We start from the raw sequence: 13,271 nt of genomic DNA, 5'->3' as shown, positions 1-13,271 counted from the left end.
AGGGCAAAAAAGGACAGAAAAGCAAATTTGAGATAAAAACGGAGAAAAAAGATTAGACACTGAGGAAAGTACATGTTTTGTTTAGTTTTTTCTCTCATTTGCTTTTTTTGTTGTCTTTTTTTCTCGCCTATTTACATTAAAATGAAAGTAAATTAATATTCAAATGAATTAATGTATATTATTAATAATATTATTTATATAATATAAAATAATGATTATATACAACAACAACTTCAAAGGTGATTTTCTCAATATTTAGTTTTTTTTTTTTTTTGCACCCTCAAATTACAGATTTTCAAATAATTGTAATAGATTTAGCCAAATATTGTCATGCCATAACAAACAGTAGATCAATGGAAAGCTTATTTATTCAGATTTCAGATGTTGTATAAATCTCAATTTCAAAAAATTGACCTTTTTAACTGGTTTTGTGGTCCAGGATCACAAATGTGCCGTTATACGGTGAACTCAATAATTAATTAATATAAAATGTAAAATTTGTGTTAAAACTTATGCATTTTAAATTAAAACAAAAAGAATGAAGTCAAAAACCATGTCAGAAAGTACAGAAAGTATAGCCATGATAATTTAAAACATGAAAAGTTGCAAAGAAGGCTGCAGACTGTGAGGGCGAAAAACTTTTGTTTAGTTTTTTCTCTCATTTGCTTTTGTTGTTGTCTTTTTTCTTGCCTATTTACATTAAAAGGAAAGGAAAATGAATTAATGTATATATTATTAATAATATTATTTATATAATATAAAATAATGACTATATACAACAAAAATTTAAAGGGCGATTTTCTCAATATTTGATTTTTTTTTTTCTTGCACCCTCAGATTACATATTCTCAAATAATTGTAATATTTGTAGCCAAATATTGTCATGCCATAACAAACCGTAGATCAATGGAAAGCTCATTTATTCAGATTTCAGATGTGGTATAAATTTCAATTTTAAAAAATTGACCTTTTTAACTGTGTTAAATTTGTGTTAAAACACATTCATTTTACATTAAAACAAAAAGAATGAAGTGTCTAAAAAAGTACAGAAAGTATAGCCATAATAATTCAAATAAATGAAAAGTTGCAAAGAAGGCTGCAGACTGTGAGGGCAAAAAAGGACAGAAAAGCAAATTTGAGATAAAAATGGAGAAAAAAGATTAGACACTGAGGAAAGTACATGTTTTGTTTAGTTTTTTCTCTCATTTGCTTTTTTTGTTGTCTTTTTTTCTCGCCTATTTACATTAAAATGAAAGTAAATTAATATTCAAATGAATTAATGTATATTATTAATAATATTATTTATATAATATAAAATAATGATTATATACAACAACAATTTCAAAGGTGATTTTCTCTTTTTTTTTTTTTTTTTTTTTTTGCACCTTCAAATTACAAATATTGTCATGCCATAACAAACAGTAGATCAAGGGAAAGCTTATTTATTCAGATTTCAGATGTTGTATAAATCTCAATTTCAAAAAATTGACCCTTTTAACTGGTTTTGTGGTCCACGGTCACAAATGTGCCATTATATGGTGAACTCAATAATTAATTAATGTAAAATTTGTGTTAAAACATATTCATTTTACATTAAAACAAAAAGAATGAAGTCAAAAATCATGTCTAAAAAGTACAGAAAGTATAGCCATAATAATTCAAATACATGAAAAGTTGCAAAGAAGGCTGCAGACTGCAGAAAAGCAAATGTGAGATAAAAACAGAAAAAAAAGATTAGACACTGAGGAAGGTACTTGTTTTGTTTAGTTTTTTCTCTCATTTGTCTTTTTTCTGGCCTATTTACATTAAAATGAAAGCAAATTAATATTAAACTGAATTAATGTATATTATTAATAATATTATTTATATAATAAAAAATAGTGATTATATACGACAACAACTTTAAAGCCAATTTTCTCAATATTTAGATTTTTTTGCACCCTCAGATTATAGATTTTCAAATAATTGTAATAGTTGTAACCAAGTATTGTCATGTCATAAACCGTATATCAATGGAAAGCTTATTTATTCAGATTTCAGATGTTGTACAAATATCAATTATAAAAAAATGACCCTTTTGACTGGTTTTGTGGTCCAGGGTCACATTTGCATCCTAAAATTTGCTTGGCTGTTGTGTTGTTTATATGTGCTTTACATATCTTTATTGTCTATTGCATATAAATATATTATATTTTTTGTGTTTCTCTGTCATTTTACTTAAAAAAAGAAGCTGTATTTAAAGCAATCGCAACTCTTTAAGAAGAAGATGATTACATATGCTAGGTGAACTGATGTGAAACTATGATTATAATTAACTAAAACTAAAACCATAAACACATTTCCTTGGCTTTAAATAAAATAAACATTAACTGAAAACGAATAAAATATAAAAATTACTTTAAGCTAGTTGCCAAAGCAACATTTCACATTTGTATTTGGTTTAACTTGTTGTACTAAAATAATAAAAAAAAAATTATTAAAAAAATTAGACATAAATAATTCAACTGTATAGACAAAAAAACTAAAATAGTCATAAAATGAACATCATAAAAGGCTACTTCTGTTCCATAAAATTATGACACACAGCAATCAACATAGTTCTGACACTTTCTATAGCTTGTCAGAAAGTGAATAATCTATTTTACCTGATTTTTACTGTAGAGTATTTTATTATAGCACATGTAAAATTATAGCTTGACCTGCTCAGGTGGACGAATGACATTTTCTGAAGGTAAAGCACCTCCTTTCACTTAGCCTTTGTTTGAAAAGGAACCAAAACTGACTTTATAAAAGAGTCAAGCCATAATTTGTACCCAATTTGTGGAAAGTGCTTTCACCGCTTTTCACTTGAAGCGTTTCCTCCAGTGCTCTCCATTGTACCTAATACCCTTCATAATACCAGGTCCAGCTGTGATAAATTGCTGTATGGTCTGTTCAGATGTGTTTTAGCAGTGACTCATAGTCTGTCTCATGCACGCAACTTTGCAAAAAGCACTTCACATCATTCACTTCAAAGTTGCACAAATCCCTGCCTTCTCAATTATTTTATTTGTCATAAAATATTTACATTTTTCTGCAGAATTCTGCAGATTTTCTCCCAAAATCAACAGAGAAAATGGCATTAAGAAAAATCTAGGCCTGTTCATAATCTCATACATCGCTTGACAGTTTTTTTTTTTTTTTTTTTTTTGCATAGATGTGTTTTCTATTGAATCAGTAAGTCATAGTAGAACATATTAATTAATATAAAACATTTTAAATTTTAAATTTCGTCCATTGTGGAAATATAAGGAATTTTTGGAAAATGTTTTTTTTTTTTTTTTTTTATAATTAATGAATAAATATATATGTATTATATATTTTTATATATTTTAATTTTTTTATTAATTAGTTTATGGTACAGCCTTAAAGTATTTCATGGATTTTTTTTTTTATAAAATATATAATAATAAATAAAAATATATTTAAATTATAAATTGAGTAGGAAATATTAATTAATATAAAAAAATAATTAAAACTCAGTCCATTGTGGAAATTTAAGGATTTTTTTGAAAATGTGGAATTTATTTTTATTTATTTTTTATTAATTTTAATTAATTATTTTATAGTACAGCCTTAAAGCATGATCTAAAAAAAATAAAAATAAAATTGTGTATATGTATGTCTATATATGTGTGTGTGTGTGTGTGTGTGTGTGTGTGTGTGTGTGTATATATATATATATATATATATATATATATATATAATTTTTTTTGTAGTAGTAGTATTTGACTGTATTATATTTGTATGTTACATATTATATAATGTATTATTTATTTATATTATTATAGTAATATTAATATATAATATATTATTTTTAAATATATATTTATTATACAGTTTGATAATATATATTTTTTATATAATTCTAATATATTTTTGATCATTTATCATCATCATAATAATAAAAATTATATATATTATAAGCAAATATTTGCTAAGAATACAGAAGAGCACACTAGCTCATACATTAAATTATATATATATATATATATATATATATATTTTTTTTTATATCAGTTTCACCCTGAAAATCACAAAGTTCTCAGGGTGTTGTTTGTGCTAAAGTTTGTCAAAATGACACTTTTAACAGTTTGCATCTCACCTCGCTAATTAATGCAAGCGCACAGTCTGACAATCTTATCGAAGAGTTTTACCGAGAATCTCAAACACAACAAACACAATCACACAGACACACGTGAAACTGCTTCTACATGTGAAAAGCTCTCAGCGCCACCCGCTGATGATCACTCTGACAGGAGCTCTGTGAGCGCGTGTGTTTTTAGCGTCTGTCACGCGTGTCACTGCACCCGCACACATATCAATTACTCCTGCATCTGTAAAACACTCAGTCAGAGCCCAGAGTCGAGCACGTCTCTCGCACCGCTGAACGTTTAATAGCTTGTCATCATTTTGAAAGATAGAAAATGGTCTGTTTTTGCATCTGAAAAGCAGAGCCACTCTATTTCTTGACCTAGATTCTCAAAGCATGAAATCTGTTGTACTCCAAAGTTTTGCGGATGTGAACTCGGTCTGCAGTGAAGCAGTCAGTGGTTGTGATGTATTTTGTTGTGTGGGAGATTCAGTGAATATGACTGAATGTTGTTGCTGAATGAGTGTCTGATGTGCTGGACTAGTTCTGCACACTCACTGATAAAGATTAGATTTTCTATCTATCTATCTATCTATCTATCTATCTATCTATCTATCTATCTATCTATCTATCTATCTATCTGTCTATCTGTCTATCTGTCTATCTATCTATATCTATTTTTTGTTGTTCTGTCCTTCTATCTATCTATCATTTTGTCTATCTATCGTTTTATCGTTCTATCGTTCTGTATTGTTTTATCGTTCTATCCTTCTATCAATCAGTCTATCTATCTATCTATCTATCTATCTATCTATCTATCTATCTATCTATCTATCTATCATTTTATTGTTCTGTCCTTGTGTCTATCTATCTATCTATCATTTTATCGCTCAGTCGTTCTATCATTGTCTGTCTATCGTTTTATCGTTCTGTCGTTCTATCTATTGTTTTAGTGTTCTGTCTAGCATTTATAGTTCTATCTATCCATCTATCGTTCTATCGTTTTATTGTTTTTTGTTGTCTATCATTTTATCATTCTATCTATATCTATGTTCGTTTGTTCATTCTATCTGTTAGTTCTATTTAGCGTTCGTTCTGTCGTTCTATCTATCGTTCTATCTGTCTATCTGTCTATCTATCTATCTATATCTATTTTTATTGTTCTGTCCTTCTATCTATCTATCTATCTATCTATCTATCTATCTATCTATCATTTTGTCTATCTATCATTTTATCGTTCTATCATTCTGTATTGTTTTATCGTTCTATCGTTCTATCCTTCTATCAATCAGTCTATCATTTTATTGTTCTGTCATTCTATCGTTCTATCTATCTATCTATCTATCTATCTATCTATCTATCTATCTATCTATCTATCTATCTATCTATCTATCTATCTATCTCTCTATCTATCTATCTATCTATCTCTATCTCTCTATCTATCTATCTATCTATCATTTTGTCTATCTATCGTTTTATCGTTCTATCGTTCTGTATTGTTTTATCGTTCTATCGTTCTATCCTTCTATCAATCAGTCTATCATTTTATTGTTCTGTCATTCTATCTATCTATCTATCTATCTATCTCTCTATCTATCTATCTATCTATCTATCTATCTCTCTATCTATCTATCTATCTATCTCTATCTCTCTATCTATCTATCTATCTATCATTTTGTCTATCTATCGTTTTATCGTTCTATCGTTCTGTATTGTTTTATCGTTCTATCCTTCTATCAATCAGTCTATCATTTTATCATTCTGTCATTCTATCATTCTGTCATTCTATCTATCTATCTATCTATCTATCTATCTATCTATCTATCTATCTATCTATCTATCATTTTATTGTTCTGTCCTTGTGTCTATCTATTTATCATTTTATCGCTCAGTCGTTCTATCATTGTCTGTCTATCGTTTTATCGTTCTGTCGTTCTATCTATTGTTTTAGTGTTCTGTCTAGCATTTATAGTTCTATCTATCCATCTATCGTTCTATCGTTTTATTGTTTTTTTGTTGTCTATCATTTTATCATTCTATCTATATCTATGTTCGTTTGTTCATTCTGTCTGTTAGTTCTATTTAGCGTTCGTTCTATCGTTCTATCTGTCTATCTGTCTATCTATCTATCTATATCTATTTTTATTGTTCTGTCCTTCTATCTATCTATCTATCTATCTATCTATCTATCTATCTATCTATCTATCTATCATTTTGTCTATCTATCATTTTATCGTTCTATCGTTCTGTATTGTTTTATCGTTCTATCGTTCTATCCTTCTATCAATCAGTCTATCATTTTATTGTTCTGTCATTCTATCGTTCTATCTATCTATCTATCTATCTATCTATCTATCTATCTATCTATCTATCTATCTATCTATCTATCTATCTATCTATCTATCTCTCTATCTATCTATATATCTATCTATCTATCTCTCTATCTATCTATCTATCATTTTGTCTATCTATCATTTTATCGTTCTATCGTTCTGTATTGTTTTATCGTTCTATCGTTCTATCCTTCTATCAATCAGTCTATCATTTTATTGTTCTGTCATTCTATCGTTCTATCTATCTATCTATCTATCTATCTATCTATCTATCTATCTATCTATCTATCTATCTATCTATCTATCTATCTATCTATCTATCTATCTATCTATCTATCTATCTATCTATCTCTCTATCTATCTATCTCTCTATCTATCTATCTATCTATCTATCTATCTATCTATCTATCTATCTATCTATCTATCTATCTATCTATCTATCGTTCTATTTATCTATCTACCTATATCGTTCTATCGTTCTGTCTATCTATCGTTTTATTGTTGTATTGTTGTCTAGCTATCGTTTTATCATTCTATCTGTCTGTCTGTCTATCATCTATATATCATTCTATTGTTTTATTGTTCTATCTTTTTATCTATCTATCTATCTATCTATCTATCTATCTATCTATCTATCTATCTATCTATCTATCTATCTATGTATCTATCTATCTATCTATCGTTTGTTCTATCGTTGTTGTTTTATCATTCTATCCTTCTGTCTATTATTTTATCGTTCTATTTATTTATTTATTTATCTATCTATCTTTCTATCTTTTGTTTAAAAAAATCAAACTTTTCAGGTCAACATTTAAGGACTCTCTCAGCAACCTCTGCTTTTCTAGATAAACATAGAGCTACATGAATTTGCTTGAATTTACAATCATTTTAATTCTGCTTACATTTGCAATTCCGTTTGAAATTTGAAATTGAGGAATTGATTTGGCATTTAGCAGGTATTCTCAATGGCACATACAGGAATAAAATAAAATTGACCTGCTTTTACCTTTACAAATCAGTCTAAGTGTACGCAGATCCCTAGTAAGGGTGGGTTAATCAAAGAAAGAGCTGTGACTGTTGTGAAGACGAGCATTTTCACTCCTCATGGGGTTTTGGCTGCTTTTAGTGTCCTGCCCTGTTTTCATTGGTAATCTTCACTGATTAAAGGTCTCTCAAAGCGGGACTGTGTGTGTGTTTGTGTGTGTGTGTGTGTGTGTGTGTGTGTGTGTGTGTGTGTGTGTGTGTGTGTGTGTGTGTGTGTGTGTGTGTGTGTGTGTGTGTGGGTGGGCTTGTCTTAGATGGTATCTGCTGCTTAAGAAATGATTTTTCTCCAGTGCTTGTTCCTGTCATCCTCTCCTCCTCATCAAAGTGGATTTAGTGACTCAGTGTTTTGGGGTTTGGTCTTTCCTGAGCGATGTCACGCTTGAGATCAGCTCACTAATGCTGGGCCTTTACTTAGCTTTGGCTCAAAACACAAGTGTGTCAGTGTGCGTGATTTTACTGTGGTGTGGTGTTTTTAGTGATTTAATGGTGTTTGCTAAAACATAGTTGTTGCCTACTTAGTTTTAAAGGGATAGTTGAGCCAAAAAAGTATTTTTTTTTATTTTATGGTTAAATTCTTTAAAGAATTTGAACAAACCCCAAACAACTTTGACTGTGATTGCATTTAGTCTTTTAAAAATCTATTGTTATTTTAGTATTTGAATACTATAATAGTATTTCTTAATATTTTTATTTAGATTTTTAGGGGGGTTATTTTGTTTTTATTTTATTGTTATTTTAGTAATTGATTTATTTTTAAAATATTATAATATCTATCTATATAATATTTATTTACTATAATTATTGATATTTATATTTTACTTTTTTGTTTTTATATATTTTAGTTTTTATGTATTTTATATATTTTAGTTTTTATTTTAGTAATGTATTTTTGTATTTTTTTATTTCAATTTTTATGTCACTGTTTTGTTTTTGCCAAAGCAACATTTCTAATTTTCAGGGGGTTTTTTATATATATATTTATTTGAAATATATTATTACATCTATCTATATAATTTTATATACTATAATAGTATTTATTACTATTTTGATTTAGATTTTACTTTTTTATTTTTATATATTTAAGGTTTTTTTTCCAGTTTTTATTTTATTGTTTATTTAAATATTAATGTATTTTTGTAATTTTAGTACTTCAACATATTTGCCAAGGCAACATTTGTAAATTTCATTATTTTGTATATATATATTTTTTATATCTATCTATATAATATTTAAACACTTTAATAGTTTATTAATATTTAGATTTCGATTTTACAGTTTTTGAGTAATTATATAGTTTTGTCAGTCTTATTAGTTTTTTAATTATTTTTTTTAATTTATTTTATTTTAGTAATTTTAGTACTTTAACTTATTTGCCAAGGCAACATTCCTAAATGTCTATTTTTTTAATATACATTTGATATAGTGATCATTAATTATTAAATTTTTCTTTTTATAGTTTTATATATTTTATTTTTCCCCCCAGTTTTTATTTTATTGTTATTTTAGTAATTAATGTATTTTTGTCATTCTTATTCCTTTTTTATTTTAGTAGTTTAATACTTCAACTTATTTGCCATTGCAACGTTTCTCATTTTATTACCGTTTTTATTTAATTTTTTTATTTTTTTTTACATTTTTTTTTTTTTTTGGTAATTTTAGTACTTCAACTTATTTGCCCATTTTAAATATATTTTTTAATATACATTAATATACATAATTCATTTCAGCTTTATTTGAATTAATAAAAAATATGTTTAAAATATAGTTTTGTTTCAGCTTTAGTTAACATTAACAACACCAACAGTTCTCATTTTAATTTTTGTTTTAGTTTTCTAATTCTGTTAAATTTTTATTATTCTTTTTTTTTTATATTTATATGCAGCCTAATTTTCATTTTAATTATCATTGTTTGAGCACTTCTGCTACTTATTTCAGTTAGCTGCCAACCACTTTTGTTTGCCATCTAATATTTATATTTTCTTTCAGCTTTGTTTCAATTAATGAAAATCTATTGTAACAACCAGCCAGATTTAACCACACTTAACCATAACAAACTTGGCCATGCATTAAAACACCATAGCATAGTTCTGGTTGTGAGTTTTGCCAGCGGCTTCAGAAAATGTAAAAATCGAATCTGTGGTTGAAACCTTTTTAACGCTCAGAGACAGAGAGCGAGAGACAGAGCTCTGGAATGAGTCCCACTCTTCTGGCTGTATGGCCTCATAACTCTGAAATGAGAAAGATGGGAAGGAAAAGGAGGAATCTACTTACAGCTAATCTACTCCCTCACACAAACCCAAGGACACACACACACACACAGAGAGAGAGAGAGCTGTGTAAAGTGTGTGAGGGGAGTGCGGTAAGTTAATAGCAGCAGAGGGAGTGACACAGTTTAAGAGTTTAAGAGCTTCTGTGTCTTTCTCCGGAAGACTCAGATGGGAGGAGCATCACCTCTCCACAACATAAGAGTTAAACACTTCAGTGTGTGTGTGTGTGTGTGTGTGTGTGTGTGTGTGTGTGTGTGTGTGTGTGTGTGTGTTCGTGTGAAGGTAAAAAGATCCGTCAGCTGGAATATAAACTCTCACATACCAAACACAGCTGCTCACAGCACACTTCACTTCTGTCCGTTTTCTGCCTCTCACAATATTTGGTTTGCTTCTCTTTTACTTGAATGACAGCAAAACAGGAGATACTTCAACAAAAGCTCATAAACATGTTCCCCTGAATGATTTGAGATGTTACATCTTGAGCTTCAGTGGAAGAACATCTGAATGTCTGTGCAAACATGATTGTTGACACTCATTTACTGACAATGGATTAGTCATCTTGAAATAGTGCACAATTTTTCTGAAACGTTTTTTATTAGAACTTTAAAAAACAAAAACATTTTGTTTATTAAAAAACAAACTACACTCTTAAAAATAAAAGTGCTTCAAAAGGTTCTTCAAGCGATGCCATAGAAGAACCGTTTTTGGTTCCACAAAGAACCATTCAGTCAAAGGTTCTTTAAAGAACCATCTCTTTCTTACCTTTTTATAATCTGAAGAACCTTATTTGCCACAAAGAACCTTTTGTGAAACAGAAAGGTTCTTCAGATGTTAAAGGTTCTTTATGGAACTATTTAGACAAAAAGGTTCTTCTATGGCATCATGAAGCACCTTTATTTTTCAGAGTGTATGATGGTCAGATGACCATTTTCTCTTGCTATGAGCCATAATTACAGTAATGTACCTTCTCAAAAAATTATTAATTATTATTAAAAAATTATTATATAAATTGAATATAATATATGAAACGGATAATTTTCAAAAAGCATTTTTTTTATTGTGAATTTCAGTTAATCTCAATCAAACTGCTGTTGGGTTATTTTGATTACACATAAATAACTAAAAAAGTACAGGTAACTAACGCAATAAAACGCAATAAAAACTTTAATAACATAATAAAAAAAACGTTTAAAAAAATTAATTTTATTTTTGCAAAAGATCTCTTCATATATAAATGTGGTAAATAAAACAAATAAAGCAATATCAAATAAAATAACAATAGTAAATAATAGTAGTTAATACATTCAGTAATTCATTTAAATTTTATTTAACCTTTAAAATCTCAATAAAACATCTCACTGACCCCAAACTTTTGAGCATTTTATTAATTAATTATTATATTATATTATATTATATTATATTATATTATATTATATTATATTATATTATATTATATTATATTATATTATATTATATTATATTATATTATATTATATTTAATACTAATATGTGACATGACATTGTATGTATTAATAATTGTACACACATAATTGTCATATTATATTATTATATATAATAGTAATGTGACATTACATTGTATATATTAATAACTGTAATATATTATATTACAATATACATTAATATTACAAAATACACAAAATGACACTACCTTTTAATGAAAAATGTTTACAAGAAACAATGACATTAATGTTACAAAAAATAATTTTAAATAAATGCTGTTCTTTTGATATAAAAATAAAAAATAAATTCAGTAACTTCATAGTAATTAATAATATTTAATATTTTAACATTTAATAGTAATTTGTGACATTACATTGTATATATTAATTACTGTACATATTATTTTATATTATATTATATTTATTATATAATTTAATTTATATTGTATTATACATTAATAATTACACAAATGTAAAAATACACTACTACTCTTTTTATTAAAAGTAACACTTATTCAGCAAGAATATATTAAATGAAATAAAAAATAATGAAATAACCAAATAGTAATTAATATTATTTAATAACTTAAGATTTATTAGTAATATGTGACTTTACATTGTGTATATATTAATAATTGTACATATATTATGTTATACATCAATAATTACACTACTGTAATGTAAAAATACACTATTACTTTATGAAATTAACACTTATTTAACAAGGATACATCAAATTATTTAGAAGTGACAATATAGACATTTATAATGTTGCAAAAACTTTAATAAATACTGAGTCTTGTTTCCCACAAAAAAAAAAAAAAAAACAATACACAAAATTACTGTTTATACTGTTTTTTTTTTTTTTTAAATAAATGCAGCCTTGGCAAGCATAAAAGGCTAAGAAACAGAAAAAAAATGACTAATAGACTTTTAAAATATTACAAAATCTTACAGACTCCAAACTTTTGAACAGTGTTGATGAATAAATATAGTTGTATTTATTGTTTGTCATTTATTACCTCATAAATATTGTATTTTCTATGCTGAGTGTATGTCTGCGTCTTTTCCGGGGAACCACTTTCTTCATCGCTCTGCGATGTGTGAGAAATGAAAAATCTTTCCTTGACTAGTAGTAAAGAGTACAGAAAGTTTTTTAATACATTTATATTTATTCATTTAGCAGACGCTTTTCAAGGTGACCAAGAAAAGGTGCAAAACTCAATGAAAATGTATGCGATAAATCATACGGAGCCAACAATATTAACAACACCAAAAGCATGAAACAGTATAGAAAAAGTTCATTTTATACAAAAGAAAGTGGCTTGCAGATGAAAGAGTTTATGTTTGCAGCCATTAAAACGTTAGCTTTATTTGCAAGAATTCAATTAAACTCCTTGAAATCAGCAGTAAAAGAAATATTACCTGCAGTGCCTGACTGTATATGTATAATGGGTTTATTTTGCAGTGTAATATTATAGGGCATAACACGGCTGCTTACCAAATAAAAAAGTAAATAGACATGAAATATTGATTTGGGTTGAAATCATTACGTGAGAAGAAAGCAAGTGTGGAATAATAAGGAAGACGTGATTGTGTGTCTGTGTGTGTTTTTATAGTGAATGGCGGCTGGTCCACGTGGACAGAGTGGTCCACCTGTAACACTCGATGTGGGCGGGGCCTTCAGAAAAGAACCCGCAGCTGCACCAATCCCGCGCCTCTCAACGGAGGGTCACCGTGTGACGGACAGGCCATTCAAAAAATCGCCTGCACTTCAGTTTGCACAGGTACAAATATACAGAAATGAATCAAAGTAGAGGTTTAATCTGATGTGAATGAAAACGAGGCTGTGAGGGACAGAAGTGCATTTGAGCATTCAGTTGAGACAAAAAAAAATTAGCTGTGAAATGTTTTTGTTTAAAATAATGTCATAGTAATTTAATAGTATTTCATACATTTAAAAATATTTATTTCATAGTAAAATAAAATAATATAATGGAATAGTATTTGAATAGCATTTAAAAATATTTTTCAT

General features: G+C 27.6%; 1 protein-coding gene across 1 annotated transcript in view; it reads left to right on the top strand.

Moving 5' to 3' along the window:
- Positions 1-13,271, top strand: part of unc5ca (unc-5 netrin receptor Ca) — a 189,326-nt gene that overhangs the window by 129,366 nt on the left and 46,689 nt on the right. The window contains exon 8 of the mRNA XM_073840130.1: positions 12,856-13,023. Coding sequence (XP_073696231.1) covers positions 12,856-13,023 — 168 coding nt within the window. The remainder of the gene's footprint in view (positions 1-12,855; positions 13,024-13,271) is intronic.

The sequence above is a fragment of the Garra rufa genome, chromosome 5, assembly GCF_049309525.1.
Source record: "Garra rufa chromosome 5, GarRuf1.0, whole genome shotgun sequence".
Lineage (NCBI taxonomy): Eukaryota > Metazoa > Chordata > Actinopteri > Cypriniformes > Cyprinidae > Garra > Garra rufa.
The sequence above is the reverse complement of the archived record's forward strand: the minus strand, read 5'-3'. Positions and strand labels throughout refer to the sequence as shown.